The sequence below is a fragment of the Muscardinus avellanarius genome (assembly GCF_963383645.1).
Source record: "Muscardinus avellanarius genome assembly, chromosome: 10".
In the NCBI taxonomy this organism is placed as follows: domain Eukaryota; kingdom Metazoa; phylum Chordata; class Mammalia; order Rodentia; family Gliridae; genus Muscardinus; species Muscardinus avellanarius.
Window position 1 is genome coordinate 76,311,222 of NC_137796.1, and position 20,091 is coordinate 76,331,312.

Genomic DNA, 20,091 nt, shown 5'->3' on the forward strand with positions numbered 1-20,091 from the left:
GAGCAAGTAGTGAGATTCTCATCACCCAGTAAGACCTATTTCAAAATAAAATAAGGCTGTAGTGCTGGGGGTATAGCTCGGAGGTGGAATACCCCTGGGTCCAATCCCTAGTACCAAAAATGTGTGTGTGTGTGTGTGTGTGTGTGTGTGTGTGTGTGTGTGTAATACTGACCCTGGGTAAGCTTTAAAAGTGATTTATTAGCCGGGCGTGGTGGCGCGTGCTTGTAATCCCAGCATTTGGGAGGCTGAGACCGGAGGATTGCAGTTTGTGGACAGCCTCAGCTACTTAGTGAGGCCCTCTGCAACTCAGTGAGACCCTGTTTCAAAATAAAAAATTAAAAAAATAGGGCAGGGAGTGTAGCTCGGAGGTCGAATGCCCCTGGGTTCCATCCCCAGACCCGCAAAAAAAAAAAAAAAAAAAAAAAGTGATTTATTGATCTTTTTCTCATATATATATACACATACACACATACACATACACATATATATATATTGGTGGTACTGGGATTCCTGGAAGCCCTTCTACCTACGGGCTACACTCCCAGACCTATTTTTACATTTTTATTTGGAAACAGGGTCTCCTAAGCCAGCATGCGCTGCTGGCTTCGAACCTGCGCGATCCTCCTGTCTCTGCCTCCCAAGCGCGGGGATTACAAGCGTGCGCCACCACGCCCGGCTCTCTTATATATTTTAATTATACAGAGTAATGGGTTTCATTGTGGCATATTTATGCATGCAAATAACTGACATATGTATCTGAGTAAATGTGTTCTATAACTTGACTAAGGTAGAGCATATATCCTTGAAAAATATATATATATTTTTTGCAGATCTGGGGATTGAACCCAGGGGCATTCTACCTCTGAGCTACACCCCCTGCCCTATTTTTTATTCTTTATTTTGAAACAGGGTCTCACTGAGTTGCAGAGGGCCTCACTAGGTAGCTGAGGCTGTCCTCGAACCGTGATCCTCCAGTCTCAGCCTCCTGAATGCTGGGATTACAAGCGTGTGCCACCACGCCTGACTTGAAATTTCTATATTTTACTCTACACAATTTCATTCAAATTAATTTATGTCAAACGCTCAACCAAATCAAGGCATATTTTAGTGTCATGTGACAAGAATACCTGTAACAAGGGCTAACTAGGGATACTTCTAGACAGGTTTTATTTGAAGAAAATCTTACTTCTTTGAGTGTTGTTGAACTGCTGTCCCTGGCCTAATCTCACCAACACTTAGATTACCTCCTTTGCCTAGAGGAACAGTATCAGTAAACAAATTTGGCAAAGAGACAGCTTTTTGAGGGATAACAGATGGTCACAAGAGTCGCATTGTTTATACCTATCATAGATATGGAGAACAAGCCAAGTAGAGGAAGAGTAGACAACCGAGATGTTTTCTTGTTTTGGAGTATTAAGCTACATCAGAAATACTCAAATGAACACAAAAATGCTTCCTGTGGAGGGCCTCACTACATAGTTGAGGCTGTCCTTGAACCGTGATCCTCTAGTCTCAGCCTTCCAAATGCTGGGATTACAAGCATGTGCTACCACACCTGGCTTTATTCTTTATTTTGAAACAGAGTTTCACTAAATTGCAGAGGGACTCACAGGTTGATGAAGCTGGCCATGAACCTGCGATCCTCCTGTTCAGTCCCCCACACCCAGTAGTGAGATTACAAGTGTGTGCCACCATGCCCAGCCTTAACGGACACTTGCATGCTCTTCAAAGCTCTGACACTTAGCACAAAAAGAACCAACGAACTATAATAATTATTAAAGGAGAAAAAGCTCTAAAATATTAGTCAATCTTCAAACAAATGGGAAGTCCCATTTACACAGACTATGTTAGAGGCAGGCCTCGACTTTCTCTCTGTAACATGGAAATAAGGTACTAGTTTTCCCACCTCAAACTGTCATTATAAGGATGAGAGAGATCATGAATACAAACATCTAAAGAATGATGCCAGTTGAGAGCATTTCATTTTGAGATACATTTTAACGTTTATGAAGTGCTATGTTACTGGCTGTATTTGGTCCTATCATCCCGGCTATTAGTCTTCCCATTTTAGAGATGAAATAGTGAAGTTTTGAGTTATTCTATTTTCAAGTCTTGCTAAGGCCTGCAGGCATCCAGAGGTGGTCAGACCTAGGCAGTTTCCCTAATAACCTTTGTGCTCACCTGAGGCCTCAATAGTTCCCTCCAATGAATTGTAGAATAAGTGAGAAGAAACCATTTTTATGATGTCAGAGTACCTCCATTGTGAGTGATTATGGGAATCAGTATAGCATTTTCATTTTCTTTTTAGCTTCATCTCACTCCCCGTTTTGGGTAAATATAATTAACCTTCTAATAGCATACAACATGAATCCATTCTACCATGACAAATGAGTATTTCTGACAAGCTCTTTCTCCCACTAAAAGAAAAGAGATGGGGAGAGGGAAAGAGCATCCATAACCCACAGACACTTAAGAGGAATTATGAAAATTCTATACTGTCATTGGCTCCTTTTGCTGACAGGTACTAAGATACTAGACAAAACTATAGGGGCCTCAACCACCCCATTCAAGTCTTAGATCCCACCCACCAAGGGACCTGCTGATTGAGACTGCTGTTACCTTTCTAACCCATCTGTTACACTTTTATACACATATGTATTCAGTCATGATTGCTGTATAATTTTGCTTTGTACATTGAAAAGATACTTAAAACATATAAGAGATATCATATAATGCATTTCACTCATATCTTACTTTTTCTTTATCCAACTGGATATAGTGAAGTTATTCCTAATTTTTTTTTTCAGTAATGGAGATTGAATCCAGGGGCATTCTACCTCTGAGCTACACCCAACAGCCCATTTTTTATTCCTTATTTTGAAACAGGGTCTAAGTTGCAGACGACCTAAGTAGCTGAGGCTAGCCACAAACCTGCGATGCTCCTGTCTCAGCCTCCCAAGCTGAGATTACAAGTGATCACCACCTGGCTCCCTATTTAAATTTTCTATGGTGTCTCACTGTCATGATTAGTTTTAGGTGTTCCTGTGGCTAGGCTATAGCACCCAGTCAGCAGTAGATATTACTGAGGAGGTATTTTGCAGATAGGGTTGATATCTATAAACAGATGACTTATTTAAGTAAAAGAAATTATCCCAATAATCTGGGGATCACCTAATGAGTCAAAAGGTCTAACAAACAAAACTGAGGGTTTCCTGAGGAGCCTCAATATATAAACAAGGAAGAAAAAATTTTACTTAGGGGCTACAGAGTCATCTCTCACCTGCCCTATAGATTTCACACTTGTTAGCCCCCAGAATTGTGTAAGCTAATTTCCTGAAATGAATCTGTTTTTTATTTTATACACACACACACACACACACACACACACACACACACACACAGTGTTTTACCCATTTACTTCTCCACTGAGTGGCATGTAAATGGCTTATAAGCTTTTGCCAATACCAACTATCAAGCAAGAAATGGTACATATCTCTTTGGGCACACAGGTAAGAATTTACCCAGAAACAGAAATGCTAGGACACAGAGTATGTGAAAGTACCATCAACTATTTCCCCTGTCAGCCTTAAAGAAAGTATATATATGTGTCTGAAAGTATCTAGGTAGATAAAGAGAAACAATGAAAGGTGGTTTCCTGGTACAATTTAATGGATTTTTTTTTTTTTTTTTTTTTTTTTTTTTTTTTGGTGGTGGTACTGGGGTTCCTGGAAGCCCTTCTACCTCCGGGCTACACTCCCAGACCTACTTTTACATTTTGTTTGGAAACAGGGTCTCCTAAGCCAGCGCGCGCAGCTGGCTTCGAACCTGCGCGATCCTCCTGTCTCTGCCTCCCAAGCGCAGGGATTACAAGCGTGTGCCACCACGCCCGGCCAATTTAATGGATTTATCTTTAGTTCTCAACTTCTGTTCTTTTAACAGCAAGGTAGGAGGAAGAGGCACTCAAAGCCTGGATACCCCTGTGCCTGGATGTACACTCCACCCAGTCACTGTACTCCAGGCACAATGAGCTCCACTGTCCTTTGAACAGGCCAAACTGATTCCCAGAAGTTTTCCTTGCTCCTCCTTCCTATCTGCAGGCTCTGGTTATGGATACTCAGCCAACCCAACATCAGCTTAAAACTCCTGCGCCTCCTCCCACAGAACGTAGCAACTTCAGCCTCCTTTCCTCCCTCCCTCTCTTGAGCTCCCCAGGTTCCTGGCTTTTCTTTCTTCAAAGTGCTTATCACTACCTCACATGACATTGCCTGTTTATTCTCCATTTCCTTAGCAGAAATGACAAGTAAATGAAGGCCCAAGGACATTAATTTAGCCACCACTGCATTCCCAGCCACCAGTAAAGTGCTGGGAAATAATCTAACCACCACTGGCCCCACAGTAGCAGCAACAGTTCTGGAAGTCTGTATTATGTAGAGATGTATACACTCCTAGGTGGATCAGCTGCAGCCTCTCCTCAACTCCAGACTCACCTGAACACACACTACAGACATGATGGCCCAGTGGGCCAATTAGCCATAAAAATCAAGCGTGAGGTAATGGGGCCACTGCTTACAACTTCATTAACTCAAAGTAATAGGTCCATCGGAGAATCATAAAAGCTGCAAGGCTCTGCCCTCTACCTACTAAGGCTTAACAAGCTTATGAAATCTGAAAATGCCAGGGCTTTCCTTATGAATTTTGCTTTCAAACCCTGTGTTTTTCCAAGTTGTCATTTAAATTACCTTTTATATAAAAGGCAATAATATGGCTCTTAAAGAGAATACTAAATTGGGCCAGGTGCAGTGGCACACACCTGTAATCCTAGCTACTCAGGAGGCTGAGCAGGACGATTGCAAACTCAAGGCCAGCCTAAACAAGTTAGTGAGACCCTGACCCTGTCTCAAAATAAAACATCAAATAAGGCTAAGGATATAGCAGCCCTGAGCTTAATCCCCAGTATCATAAATATAAATAAATATAAACTTAAAAATACCTTATTGGAAACAACCCAATGTCCATCAGTTGGTGAGTGGACAAAGTGTGGAATATCCATACAATAGAATATTATTTGACTATAAAAGGAATAAAGTACTGATACACAATGAAACATGAGTGATCCTATTATGCTCAGTAACCAATCACAAAAGATAACATATTTTATGAGACTATTTATATAAAATATCCAGAAAAGACAAATCTATAGAGAGAATATTATCAGTGGAGGCCTAGGACTGGGAGTAAGAAAGAGGAAATGACAGCAAATGGTCAGGAAGGATGTGTACATCAGGAAGGAGTGAATTTTATAGTTATGTAAATTACAACTCCAGAATGCTTAAAAGAACAACAAAACCCACTGACTGCTAAGAAATCAGGGACTCCACATCCTTCATACTGTGGGTTGGTGACAGAGCTGCATGTGTTGGCTTGTTTCCTGCTTGTAGCCAACTAGCCCATGCATTGAAAAAAACCCAGGTCTTGAGACAGGTCATCCACTGACCTCTGTGAACTCTTTGAAGACCAGTGGAAAGTACCATTGGTCTGTAAAGCTTTTTATGCCCATGCAACTGTTTGTAGCAATCCCCTCACAAGGCAAAAATCGATTTGACCCATTAGTAGAAAATGATAAACCATCCATTTTGAGACAAATCTGCTGGATTAGCAGTTGTATTTCCTGCTATGATTGGGAAGGAGTTTGGCAAATGTTTTTCCAGACAAAAATCCTTACTATGTCCTTCTAAAAAGAGGAGTTTCAGCGGGGCACGGTGGCATACGCTTGTAAACTCAACATTCGGGAGGCTGAAACAGAAGGATCGCAGGTTCACAACCAACCTCAGCTACTTAGTGATACCCTCTGCAACTTAGTGAGACCCAGTTTCAAAATATAGAAAAAAATAGGGCTGGGGGTGTAAATTGGAGGTAGAATCCCCCTGAGTTCAATCCCCAGTACCGCAAAAATAAAAATAAATAAAAAGATAAGTTTCATAGAAAATCTTCAGCCCACAGAGAAAACTCTCCACTGAATATTCACTATGAATTAAACATTCTGTTTTGCTTTCATTCTTCCTCTCCATTCTTCATATACTCCAGGTTTTGGTTTAAACAGAATTTTTGTGCAAAAGTGGTCCTTCAGTGTTGGGGCTATAGCTCACTGGTAGGCTGCTTGACTACCACATGTGAGGCCCTAGGTTCAATCCCCAGTACATACACACATAACTGTTCTTGAAGCTAATGTACAACAATAAAACCAAACAAAAAGGCTCAACAGCTGGACGTGGTGGCCCACACTTGTAATCCCAGTACTGGGGAGGCCAAGACAAGATTGCAGTTCGCAGACAGCCACAACTTAGTGAGACCATGTTTCAAAACAAAACAGGGCCAAGGATATAGCTCAGAGGTAGAATGCCCCTGTATTCCATCCCTAGTACCACACAAAAAAGGTTTTATATTTGTCTACTGGTGGAATTTCATAAACCAATTATCTCATAGTTAACGTATAGATGATGCACGCTGGGCATGGTGGCACACACTTGTAATGCCAGCACTTGGGAGGCTGAGACAGGAGGATCGCACAGGTTCGAAGCCAGCCTAAGCTACTTAGTGAGGCTCTCAGCAACTTAGTGAGACCCTGTTTCCAAATAAAGTATAAATAAGGTCTGGGAGTATAGCCTGGATGTAGAAAGCCCCTGGGTTCCACCCCCAGTACCACCACCAAAAAAAAAAAAAAAAAGTATAGATGATTAGCCAGGCATGGTGGCACTCACTTGTAATCCCAGTACTTGGGCTGAAACAGGAGGATCATAAGTTCTCAGCCAGTCTCAGCTACTTAGTGAGGCCCTCTGCAACTTAGTGAGACTCGGTTTCAAAATAAAGAATAAAGGCTGGGTGTGGTGGTACACTTGTAATCTCAGCATTCGGGAGGTGGACACCGGAGGATTGTGGTTCACGGATAGCCTCAGCTACTTAGCAAGGCTCTTTGCAACTCAGTGAGACCCTGTTTTAAAAATGTTTTTAAAAATGACTAAAAAATAGGACAGGGGATGTAGCTCAGAGGTAAAATGCCCCTGGGTTCCATCCTCAGTACTGCAAAAAAAAAAAAAAAAAAAAAAAAGACTAAAAAAATAGGGTTGGAGGTATAACTTGGAGGTGGAACACCCCTGGGTTCAAACTCTGGTACCGCAAGAAGTACAGATGATTATACTGGGAGATATATATATATATATATATACATACACATACATATATATGAATTTTGTGGCAGTGCCAAGAAAACCTTTGTTTGAAAGCAGGCATTCCTAGAATGCTATCAGACACTAGACTATCGTCTGGCCCACCCTGGCCTCCATCAGGCAAGGGGTTTTTGGAGCCCTGTGCTAGAATTCAAGCATGAACATCAGAGGAGAGTATCTATGAGCATGAAATAAAAACTACTTCTTAAAATTCCAACCATACATTTTTGGTTAGTTCGTAAAAGAATGACCAACCATGATATTTTTGGTTAGTCTGTAGAGGTATATGTGTTTTGTTTTCTAGGGGCATTCTACCTCTGAACTACACCCACAGCCCTATTTTTTATTCTTTATTTGAAACAGGCCGTGAACTGCGATCCTTCTGTCTCAGCCTCCCAAATGCTAGGATTACAAGCGTGCACCACCACACCCAGCTATTTTTTGTTTTGAATCAGGGTCTTGCTAAATTGCTGAGGCTGCTCTCAAACCTGCAATCCTCCTGACTCAGCCTCTTACAGGAGTGTGCCATCACACTTGAGGCCCTTTGCAACTCAGTGAGACCCTGCTTCAAAAGAAAGAATAACATACAGGGCTGAGGATGTGGCTTAGAGGTAGGATGCCCCTGGGTTCCAACTCCAGTAACACAAAAAACAAACAAAAGTACACTGACTTCATACAACAAGTGCCATTTTTTTTTTAATTACTGGGAAATGAACCCAGGAGCATTCTACTTCTGAACTACACCCCCAGCCCTATTTTTATTTTTATTTTGAAACAGAGTCTTCCTAGATTGAAAGTGTCACTATTTGCTGAGGCTGGCCTTGAACCTGCTATTCTCCTGTATCAGCCTCCCAAGTACTGGGATTTCAGGTATGTGCCACCATGCCCAGCTAACCTTCCTTTCCTCCTTCTAATACTGAGACGACAACACACACACACACACACACACACACACACACACACAATGCAGCAGGGAGTGGGGTGGACTGGCAAAGGCAGGATAACCCTTGGACAAGGTCAAGGAAACACAATTGATACCTGGTCAGGCAGAGGTGGAGGGCAAAGGTTAGAGATAGGAAACCCTGGCAGCTGTGCTGTCAATAGTAATGAACTCCAGAAGGGCAGACTGAGTTGGTCTACTCTCCAGTGGTGTGGTTCTGGGAGACCAGGGACCACAATAGCAGAAACAGTTGTGATGTTTGAGAAAATAGTTGCAAAATGCATAAATGTCAGTGGTAAGCTCTACAGTAGCTGTTATTACCATCTCAATCACACAGGCTAAGGCATAGGTGACAACTTTAGTCACAGCTGTGTGATAAGGACAAATATTCAGTATTTAGCCCAATGAGGAATTTTACAAAGCCATGAAGAACCATATAGCTCACTGAGAGAAAAATGTGTGCCAATAATTTCAACACTATTTTTTCATCAAATATTTATCCAACTCCACCTATGTGCCAGTCAGTCTCCTAGATACTGGGGATAGCAGTAAACAAGATATGAAAATCAGTGTTTGTGCAATGGCTGCAGTCCAGTAAACAGAAGCTACTTTCAACCACAGTGAACACTAACTGAACATCCACTATGTGCCAGGCATTTTATTTATTTATTTTTTATTTTTTATTTTTTTTGGTGGTACTGGGGTTCCTGGAAGCCCTTCTACCTCCGGGATACACTCCCACGGGCTACACTCCCAGACCTATTTTATATTTTTTATTTGGAAACAGGGTCTCTTAAGCCAGCGGGGCTGGCTCCGAACCAGCGTGATCCTCCTGTCTCCGCCTCCCAAGCGTGGGGATTACAAGCGTGCGCCACCACGCCCGGCTTATTTATTTATTTATTTATTCATGTTGCGGTACTGGGGATGGAACACAGGGACATTCTACCTCCGAGCTACACTCCCAGTCCTATTTTTTTATTCTTTATTTTGAAACAGGGTCTCACTAAATTGCAAAGGACCTCTCTAAGTAGCTGAGGCTGGCTGCAAACCGTGATCCTCCTGTCTCAGCCTCCCAAATGCTGGGATTACAAGCATCCACCACCACACCCGACACCAGACTCTGTTTTAAGAACTTTCATGTACTACCATGCTTACTCCTCCAGGTGACCTCAGGAAGGAGGTACGATTATCATTCTTATTTAAGGCTGAGAAAACAAACTCAAGGTTGAATGGAGGAATAAGACTTTATCAAATATAAACATACATTTGGGATAACACAAGGACTGGACTGGTTAACTGAAGGAATCTTCTCAAAGAATGTAACAGACTGAATCTGTAATAGGAACAATGTCTTACATGTTTACACACTTAGAGAGTACAGTATCAGAGCCGGACATGGTGGGGCACACTTGTAATCCCAGTACTTGAGAGGCTGAGACAGGAGGATCACACAAGTTTGAAGCTAGCCTCAGCTTAGTGAGGCTCTCAGCAACCTAGTGAGATTCTGCTTCCAAATAAAATATAAAAAATAGGTCTGGGAGTATAAACTGAAGGTAGAAGGCCCCTGGATTTCATCCTTAGCAATGCGCGCGCGCGCGCACACACACACACACACACACACACACACACACACACAGTAGTATCAGACATGGTCCATGTCCTACACATCAAGCTGCTCAAAGTACAAAATGAAGCCCATGCTATAACAACATAGTATAGTCAATTAAAAATTATTATTTTTTGGTGGTGGTGGGGATAGAATCTAGGTGTTCATGCATGTTAAGCAAGTACTTTACTACTAAGCCACACCCCCAAATTAATCATTAAGGTTTTATGTAACCATCAACACAGCACTTAAGTATAAACAATTGTTGTGATTTTCCTGATTTTTCACATGAAATTTTGTGGGCAGAAATGGATTGGTCCTAGCCATCTATATCTGACAGGTATATGAAGGTGACAAGGCAGTCTCTTGTACTCCTCTTGCCTCTCATTCTAAATTACATGATCGGCTCTGCATGGTCAGGATGACTGGTAGTTGGGCTTGTCATCTGTCCGGAATCCAACCCCCATCCACTGTGTGTCTGTTTTAGGCAGTGTTCTAATCAGATGAACTTCCCCCTTTTTTTGGCAGGTTGTTATTACCAGTCTTATATCTTTCCTGGATACAGGTGCACCTTGAAAGCAATCAGCTGCTTACAATACAGGAATAAATTTTTTTTTTGGTGGTACTGGAGATGGAACCCTTCTACCTCCAGGGTATATTCCCAGGCTTATTTTATATTTTTACTTGGACACAGGGTCTCTTAAGCCAGCAAGGCTGGCTTCGAACCTGTGTGATCCTCCTGTCTCTGCCTCTCAAGCGCGGGGATTATAAGCGCGTGCCACCACGCCCGGCTCTGAGACCTATTTTATACTTTATTTGGGAATAGGGTCTCACTAAGTTGCTGAGAACCTCACTAAGTAGCTGAGGCTGGCTTCGAATCTGTGAGATCCTCCTGTCTCAGCCTCCCAAGTGCAGGGATTACAAACGTGTGCCATCACACCCAGCCTAGGAATAAGATTTTTGAAAAATAGTTTTAAAAATTAAAATTTGATGCTGAGCATATTGGACATATCTGTCTGTAATCCCAGTAGTTAGATGAGACAGGAAGACCACAGACTCAAGGCCAGACTCAGCAATTTAGCAAGACCCTCAACAACTTAGTAAGATCCTGTTTCAAAAAATAAAAAAGGAGCTGGGTGTGATGGCATAACACTTGTAATCCCAGCATTTGGGAGGCTGAGATAGGAGGATTGCAGTTCGTGGTCAGTCTCAGCTACTTAGTGAGGCCCTTTGCAAATCAGTGAGATCCTGTTTCAAAATAAAGAATAAAAAATAGGGCTGGGGGTATAGCTCGGAGTTAGAATGCCCCTGGATCCCATCCCCAGTACTGCAAAAAATAAGAATAAAAAGGGTTAGGGGTATAGCTCAGAGGTAGAATGACCCTGGCTTCAATTCCCAGGATAACAAAACAAAACAAACATAAAAAAAAAACCAATGTTTTCAATTTTGGTGCATTACTTTTTGTTCACTTGCAGACTCAGGTTAGTAATAGTAAAAATGTATTCCCATATGTGTAAATGAGGAGAAAAACGAATAAAACTTTAATAAGTTTATCTTTAAAAGGTTAACTTGCAAAACAGAGATAGAAAATGGTAAATTTTAAGCTTCCCATATATTCCATTAAAATTGAATCTATATATTCATTTCTGATACTTGTTGGTTAAGCATTATAAAAGTAACCATTTCATATTTCTTTTAAAAATTAACATTCCAGAGTATAGAGGTGAAGTGGAAAGTCCAAGTCTCCATCCTCCAGTTAACTGCCACTGGCCATTGAAATTTTTAGTAAAAGAATTGCTATTAAGCTGCTTAGGGACTTCTTAACCATCAAAGCACCATATCAAAACAGTTTAAGCAACAAACTGAAGGGTATCTTAACCCTCTGTCCTCTCTAAAATGCACAGCTTTAGCAGGCTGGGAACAATACTTTAGATCTCAAAACTGTGTGCATATATTTTTCTCACTGGTTTGGAAACACATTCTGATATTTTCATTATTTTTAAAGGAGAAAGAAAATAGCAGTGTTTCATCTCATTTACGTGTGCCTTACCTTTATCCACAAAGACTTATGGTAACTGTTACAACCAGAATCTTCACAATCTCAAATGATGACAAACCCGAAAGAGACTCAAGGTCAGGAAAACATAAGTGAAAGTATAAAATCAAAGCTGAGAAAAATGACAGAAGGATATAGGTCTGAAGGGTCAAAGAGGTATATATATCCAGAAGTTCTAAATTTATGGGGAAAATTATGCCCAATAGTGTAATCATAAAATCTCACATTTTCTGGACAATGCCTACATTTCATACATTATATGTATGTATATATATATATATATATATATATATATATATATATATATATATATATATATATATTTATGTATGCTTTACTACTATAAACACACACATATCCTGTAAGGTTATAAAAGAGGGAGTAGCTTTAAAAGACCCACTGGACTGGTGTTTGGAGAAAGGTGCACTTTCCCATAATGCAGATCACAGCATAATTTGGTGCATATTTTCTGGAAAGCATCTTGCAGTGAAGAGCAAATAAGCTTTAAAATGCACCTATACCCTCTGACCTCAGCTCACTTCTGGGGAGTTAGCTTTCAAAAAACATCTTGGATTTGGGCAAAGCTTTACCTGCAGTGATACCCAATGTAGTGCTTTAATAGCAAAGTATTGGCAAGACCTATGTCCAACAACAGGAAGTGAATCAATAAATTATGATGAAGAACCGAGTACTGTGGAGTCATCGAAATGATGAAGCACCAAATACTGACATGGAAATGTATACTGAAAAATATCAGAATGAGGACTAGGGTACTAAAGCTCAGTAATAGAACACTAGCCTAGCATGTGTGAGGTCTTGGGTTCAACCCCTAGTACTGCAAAACATAAACAAAAAGCCTCCAAGATTAAATATTGACACAAATACATAACATGAATGATATGGGAGATGCTGAAAGGAGTAATTTTGGAGACTTATTCTCCAGCATGTCCAATTATAGTGTAAGTGGGAAGACTAAAAATAAGATTTCTAGGCTGCTCGTGGTGGTGCATGCCCGTGATCCAAGTACTTGGGAGGCTGAGACAGGAGGATCACAGGTTTGAGGACAACCTCAGCAATGTAGAGAGACTCTCAGCAACCGAGCAAGACACTTTCAAAACAAAAACTAAAAAGGGCTTGTGGTGTAGCTTGGAGGTAGAATGCCTCTGGGTTCCCCAGTTAACTAACACATCCACATTCACACCCGTGCACACATGCCCCTGGGTTCCCCAGTCCACACACACACACACACACACACACACACACACACATACACACACACACACACACACTGAATTAACCAACAACTCCATACTCTACCCCAAGCATGCCAGTTTGTCTGAACAGGGTGACCTGTTTATGCCCTCAACATCCTTTGATAAAACCCTTTGATATGTTCAGCTTGATACTTTTTTAGAGTTAAATAAATTGAAATTTAAGTTTTATACTAGTGAATATCACCGTAACTGTATGGCTCTCTCAGACCCCTGAGGTTCTGTTGCTGACACTAAATGTCCCCCTTCAGGGCTCCTGTTGAGCTTGTGGGCATTCTACACAGAAACAGATCATCAGCAGGCCAGAAGCAAATAGTTTGGCTTTGAATTTTAAAATTTTATTTGCATATACGTATCAGGATGGCAAAAATTAGAAAGACCTACAATTATCAACTGCCAGCTGTAGAGATGTAGAGAAACCAAAACTCTCATATGCTGCTGGTGGGAATGTCAACAGCTACAACCACTCTGAAAAACTGCCTGGCACTTTCAACTATAGCTAAACATTAAAATGCTTTATGCTTACCAAATCTACTCCTGTGTGTATACCCAAGAGATATAAGGGCCTATGCCCACCAAATATGCACTAGGAATGTTTTTAAGACACTACTCATCCTGTAATCTGGGAACAATCCAAATGCTCAAGAGGATCAATTGTGGTATGTTCACACAGTAGAATACCACCCAGCAACAAGAATGAACTACAAGTATTCCAGCAACAAGGATGAATCTGACAAGCACTTGGGTACAAGTAGACAAAATAATGGATGCCATTAGAGATTAGAGAAGTGGCCACGCAAACCAGCAGTGTTTCTCATCATTTGCTTCTTGAACCTGGTGCTGGTTACACAGGTGTGTCCTGCTTGTGACAATTTAGTGAGCTATAGACACTTAAGCATACCTTTCTCTATGCATACTGTAGTTTAATAAAAAGTCAGAAAAGACAGAGCAAGGCATGGTGGCACATGCCTGTAATCCCAGTATTTGGGAGGCTCAAAGAGGAGGATCGGAGGTTTGAGGACAGTCTCAGCAATTAAGTGAGACTCTGTTTTGAAATTTTAAAAAGGAGGGCCTGGGGTTGTAGCTCAGAGATTGAATGCCCCTGGGTTTAATCCCCAATACCAAAAAAGTTTGAAAAATAAAAACACAATTGCATGTGTCAACAGGTTAGTTGGACTAATGTTTGTACAGCTTTTATAATTTTTATTTTTGTGATGCTGAGGTTTGAACCCAGGGGCATTCTATATTCAAGCTATACCCCCTGCCCTATTTTTGCTTTTTATTTGGAAATAGGGTCTCACCGAGTTGCTGAGAGCCTCACTACATTAAGTTGCTGAGGCTGGCTTAGAACCTGCAAACCTTCTGTCTCAGCCTCCCAAATACTGAGATTACAGGCCTGAAACACCACAGCTAGCTTTATTTTTTAACTCCAGAATAAACAGCCATGTGGAATGCTGGAAAAAAACACACACAAACAAAGCAAAGCATGGTAGCACAAGCTTGTAATCCCAGCACTTGGGAGGCTGAGACAGGAGGGTCACACAGGTTCAAAGCCAGCCTCAGCTACTTAGTGACGCTCTCAGTAACTTAGTAAAACCCTGTTTCCAAATAAAGTATGAAATAGGTCTAAGAGTATAGCACTGAGGTAGAAAAGCCCCTGGGTTCCATCCCCAGTACCACAAACAAAACAAAACAAAACAAAACAACCCTTCAGTTGTTGCAATTCCAGGCACATTGGGTTTCCCTTGCAGGTCTGCTGAAGAATGTGTCAAAATACTGAAACAAGGTCACAAATGTAAACTCAAAAACTACCTGAAACTTGTAGAGATTGCCATTTGTCAAAGAGGTCCCAGCCTCCCAGGTTTCATGATAAAGGATATTGCAGAGTAGTGTTATCACAGTTCTAAAACCTCTTTCCCATCAAGATAATGTTTTTACAGAATAAACTCATTGTTTGCTTTATATTTCATTTCAACAAACAAAAAGCTAAAATAGTGGGTGGTTCAGATTCATATTCAATACCTGGCAATCCTTTCTGCTGTTCCCTGGCACCTACTAACCCCTTTTTAAGTCTTCATGGAGCCAAGAGCAAGTTGTCTGGCCTATGAAACCCATTTTATCTTCCGCACACTTGAAGATGGTAGGAGCTAGAGGATAAGGTTGATACTAGACAGAGTATAGAGTGACAACAATAAATGTACCTCAGAGAGGGTTCTTAAAAGGGCATTTTAAAGCTTGTATGTTGTCCAGACTGAAAACCAATCAGGCAGGCACTCTTTCTAAAACATCCCCCATTAAACTCAAGTTGAGATTGAGAAAATAAAACATTAAACTGACATGGAAAAAACATACCTAGATTGCTTACTCTTTTTTTTTTTTTTGGTACTAGGGATTGAACCAAGGGGCAATCTACCTCTAAGCTATTCCCCCAGTCCTTTTTATTTATTTTGAAATGGTCTCATTAAGTATCTGAGGATGGCCTCAAACCTACAATCCTCCAGTCTCAGCCTCCCAAATACTAGGATTATAGGCTTGCACCACCACACCCAGATTAGACTACTTACTTTACCTAATAAAAGAACAAAAGCATTTCAGTTTCTAATTAAAAGGTTTGTTGGATACATGTCATTGATACTGAATTACCAAGAAGCAGAAAAATTTCAGTGACATCTTAGACTGTCAAATTATGAAAATATATTTGATTTGTACATTTATTGGTCATTAGAAACTAAATTACTATTCAGAGACCAATGTGGTAAATGGCATGTGGAAGCTATCACAGATTTTATGTCTCACTTTCTCAATCAAAAAATGGCAAATAAGCACAGAAATTTACCTTTGTGTCATGGGAACATATATTCTTAGAATGAGAGAAAACTATCAAAAGAGAGCATGGTATAAGTTAGGTGCTTAAATAAATTAGACATACATTCATTTAACAAGTATGTATACTTACTACATGTTGGGAACTGGTCTAGGTGCTTAGAGAAGAACAAAACCTTGTGGGGTTCACATTCCAGTTGGGGAGGAAAGAGAAGAACAAATAAATGTATTGCACAGTAGATTATAAAGTCAGAAGTTTTATGGGAGAAAAGATAAAGTAGCTTAAGGTGGGGTTGGGAGATATTTGTCAGCAATTTAAACAGCTGTTTGAGCAGGCCTCCTTGAGAAGGTGACATTCCTTGTTGTTGGTTTGTTTTTTTGGTAATGGGGATTGAACCCAGGGACATTCTACCTCCGAACTACGCCCCCCAGCCCTATTTTTTTATTCTTTATTTTTTTGAAACAGGGTCTGAGTTGCAAAAGGCCTCACTAAGTAGCTAAGGCTGTAGCGAACCGTGATCCTCCTGGGATTACAAGCGTGCGCCACCACACCCGGCTTCCTCCCTTCGTTTTCTTAGTGTCATTTTCCTTCTCACTGCTTAGTAAGACTGATGTAGGTAGGACGTCCCTGGATGATGCCACACTCAGCCTCTGTCGACTTCCTATGACTTTAACAGTTCTAACTTCTAGGAAGGCTGTGGCTACTCTTAATTAAAGGTTTGTTTGAACTTTACTTCTTCCTCTCCCACTAAAGCATGTACTCATCAGAAAACCATGTAAAATCACAAGCAAGCTTTTGAGGGCAAATTATGGTCATACTATAGACTAAAGTGTGGGAAGGGGAGGGATCACTGCCTAAACTCTAATTAGCAAGAGCAACATTACTTGATATTTTGGGGCTTATTATCATACCATTTGTTTGTGAGGTAGTAAAACGCACATCCTCCTGGGCGTTAGCATGGCTCGCCAGTAATCATTTGTTTAAGTACATATTTTAGAAGACTCAACAAATGCACAAATATATATTTAACGACATTTGATATTGCATACAGAGGATCACACTACTTCATAAATCTCCCTTTTCGCAAAAGAATGTATTCCTTTATTTCAAAGAAATTTGAGTATTTTTTTTAAATGTCTAAAACCCATAGTATCAAGTCATAAAATCTCATTTGCAGATAGCTTTTGTAATTGCACCTGATTAGGTTGTGTTTCTATTAGTAAAATATTGCAGATTGCTAAGTAACAAAGGAAATCTTTTTTTTTTCTTTTGGAAAAAATAAAAAACTAGACTCACCAATATTGTTAGAAGAATTTTCCCATACTACGCTTAAATTGTTTTTAGCCTTGATTACTGCGGGAAGGCTTGGGGAGGAAGAACCCATTAAGGAGGTGGTGAAAGCCTTTTCAGGGTTCCAATCAGACTGGTGAATGTAAAATTTCACTGTGCATTTTCATCATAGACAAACTATGGGCCAGCAGCCTCTATTTCATAGATTATATAAACCTGTCATCCAGTTTTATAAATTCTTATCCCACCTCAACATAAAAAGTCTGATCCTCAGGGGTGCATGCTTGTAATAATCCCAGCACTTGGGAGGCTGAGACTGGAGGATCACTGTTCTAGCCAGCCTCAGCTACTACTTAGTAAGGCTCTTTACAACTCAGAGAGACCCTGTTTCAAAATAAAGAATAAAAAATAGGGCTGAAGGTATAGCTCGGAGGTAGAATGCCCTTGGGTTCCATATCTCTAGTACTGCAGAAAAAAAAAGCCTCATCCCAAAACAATAACAAAGAAAAGGTGATTTAAAATCAATCAATCAATAATTAGTGAGCTTTTGGTATGCTTTCAGACTCCTGAGAATGGAAAGCAATAAGGTACTGAACTCTGACCCTCAGTGCATTACAACCTTTCAAAAACTAAAAGGACTTGCAGTTTTATGTCTACGAATAGAGATAATCAAACAATAAAATCCAAACTTTCCTTCTGTACCAGTTGTGTGGTAATATGACCTGCCAAAGTGGCTGACATTTGTGCCACTGTACTTCTCTTGAGTAGAGCTCCTCCGAAGACTCCCTCAGTCAGAAGTGAGAGAAAGTGCAGAGTTTAGGCTGAGCATCTGATTGCCTGATATTCTTTTAGACCAGGATGATAAATAAACCTGTATTAGAGAAATTTCCGTTCATGTGTTTTTGTACTTCAAGGGATACTTAGACTCTACATACAATTTGCAATGATCTGCATTTCAGTTACACACAGTTTTTCTTTAACTATTACCAGAGTAACTACTACTCTCCAAGTCTAAGAGTCAGAATTTTTATTTACACTCTGTCTGCACCCCACACTTCCTGCCCCACCATGCTCAGGGCCATTTAAATATTAACAATCTCAATACAAATGCAAGGATTTAAACATTCAAATAACTGGCATTTCTAAAACCTGCCTTCTATTAAAAGTAATACGCCAATAAGAACAGTTTTCCATCACAGTTGCTGACCCCCCAAATGCTATCAACAATCTACCTATAAAGTGTAATACATAAGTTACAGTATACACTATATGTATCAGATGAAGGGAATTGATAATTTTTGAACCTCAACAGATAGATTATGAAAATACTTTTATGAGGTTTTTAAATTTTTACTCAGCAGAAGTCAATAAAACTCTGATTTCAGGAACTCAGATCTTGCAAATTCAGAAACTCGATTTTTGGGTTAAAAACATCTGTACAAATGTCCAAACAAAGCTGGGCGTGGTGGCACACGTTTGTAATCCCAGCATGTGGGAGGCTGAGACAGGAGGATCGGACTGAGGTTCCCAGACAGCTTCAGCTACTTAGTGAGGCCCTTTGCAACTCAGTGAAACCATGTTTCAAAAAAATTGGGCTGGGGTGTCACTCAGAGGTAGAATGCCCCTGGGTTCCATCCCAACACACACACACACACACACACACACACACACACACACACACACACACACACACTGTCCAAACAGTGGGCCCTCACCACGGCCACAGTGAATTTACAGAACTTGGAAGTCTCAGGGGTTCAGTGAGCCTAAGAAGAATTAAAACAAAAGTTGTTTTGTATTCTATTAATAGAAGATGATTAAACGCGTATCTTATTTCAACTGGAATTCATTTATAAGTACTTAAACTTACTGAACTAGCCACTAATCCTATGTATGGTTCTGGGGAAATTCTCTCACGAAACATGCAAGTTAAAGAGACCGGCCAGCAAGCGTTCCATGAGGTCAGGACGGTTTCTATTAAAATCTCAGCGCTCTTGGGCTCCAAGAACCTCTAAAGATCATCGACGTATAAAAGCTAAGTTCAACTTAAAGCTGCGCAGGAAAGGCCCACAGGGGAGGGCGTTTCAAGGCTTCCTGCGAGCCGGCTCGAGGCCAGCCAGCCGAGGAGCCTGCAAGCGAGGGTGGGCGCGGAGCTCGGCTCACCGGGCGGCCCCTAACCACCCGGGAGCCTCTCCCCCACGTTCCGGTGCGCTTTGCTTTCTTTCTCCGAGGAAACCCGAGCTCGTCCTTTGGTCTCGCAGGGCTTCAGCCCCGCAGCCGGGCCAGCGCGGTCCGGGCCCCGGGTCCGCGGCGGGGCGGGGGCGAGGTGGGTCTCCCCCGTGGAGACCCCTCTCACTCCACGGTGAAAAGCCCGACCTCTGCCCGCGACAGCTGCCGCGGGGCGCCCCTCCCGACCCCGGACCCCGAACCCCGAACCCCGCCGCGCAGGCCCCGGGCCCCCGCGGCCGCCCGCGCGCCCCGGCCCCGGGCTTACCCGGTAGGTGCTCTCGGTGAGCCGGTTCACCTCCTCCGGCCCCCGCGACATGGCTGCAGCCGCAGGACGGGCGGGCACGGGGACGCGGCGGGGCCTCGTGGCCGCCGACCCTGGACGGCGAGGCGCGACTCAGAGGTCCTCGAGGGTGGGCTGCCGCCGCAGCCGTCGGCCGAGCGCTCGCGCGCGCCTCCACCTCCAAAATGTCAAAAGTTTTCTCGGCGCGGCGGCCGGCGCAAGGCTGGGGAGCGGCGAGCGGCCTGACGCGGCCGGGCGGCCCCACCTGAGGCGCGCGGTGGGCGGGGCCCCCACCTGAGGCGTGGATGGGCGGGGCCTCGTCGCTGGTGGGCGGGGCCTACGCGAGAGGGTGGGAGTGGGCGGGGCGGCCCC

General features: G+C 42.0%; 1 protein-coding gene across 2 annotated transcripts in view; it reads right to left on the minus strand.

Annotated features, from left to right (window-relative positions):
- BAIAP2L1 (BAR/IMD domain containing adaptor protein 2 like 1) overlaps positions 1 to 19,755 on the minus strand; it is a gene marked incomplete at both ends in the record, with an annotated part of 110,268 nt that extends 90,513 nt beyond the window's left edge. For both annotated transcript variants that reach the window (XM_080702781.1, XM_080702780.1), the window contains one exon: positions 19,705 to 19,755. In XM_080702781.1, the coding sequence (XP_080558907.1) occupies positions 19,705 to 19,755 (51 nt within the window). The remainder of the gene's footprint in view (positions 1 to 19,704) is intronic.
- Positions 19,756 to 20,091: the final 336 nt, after the last annotated feature.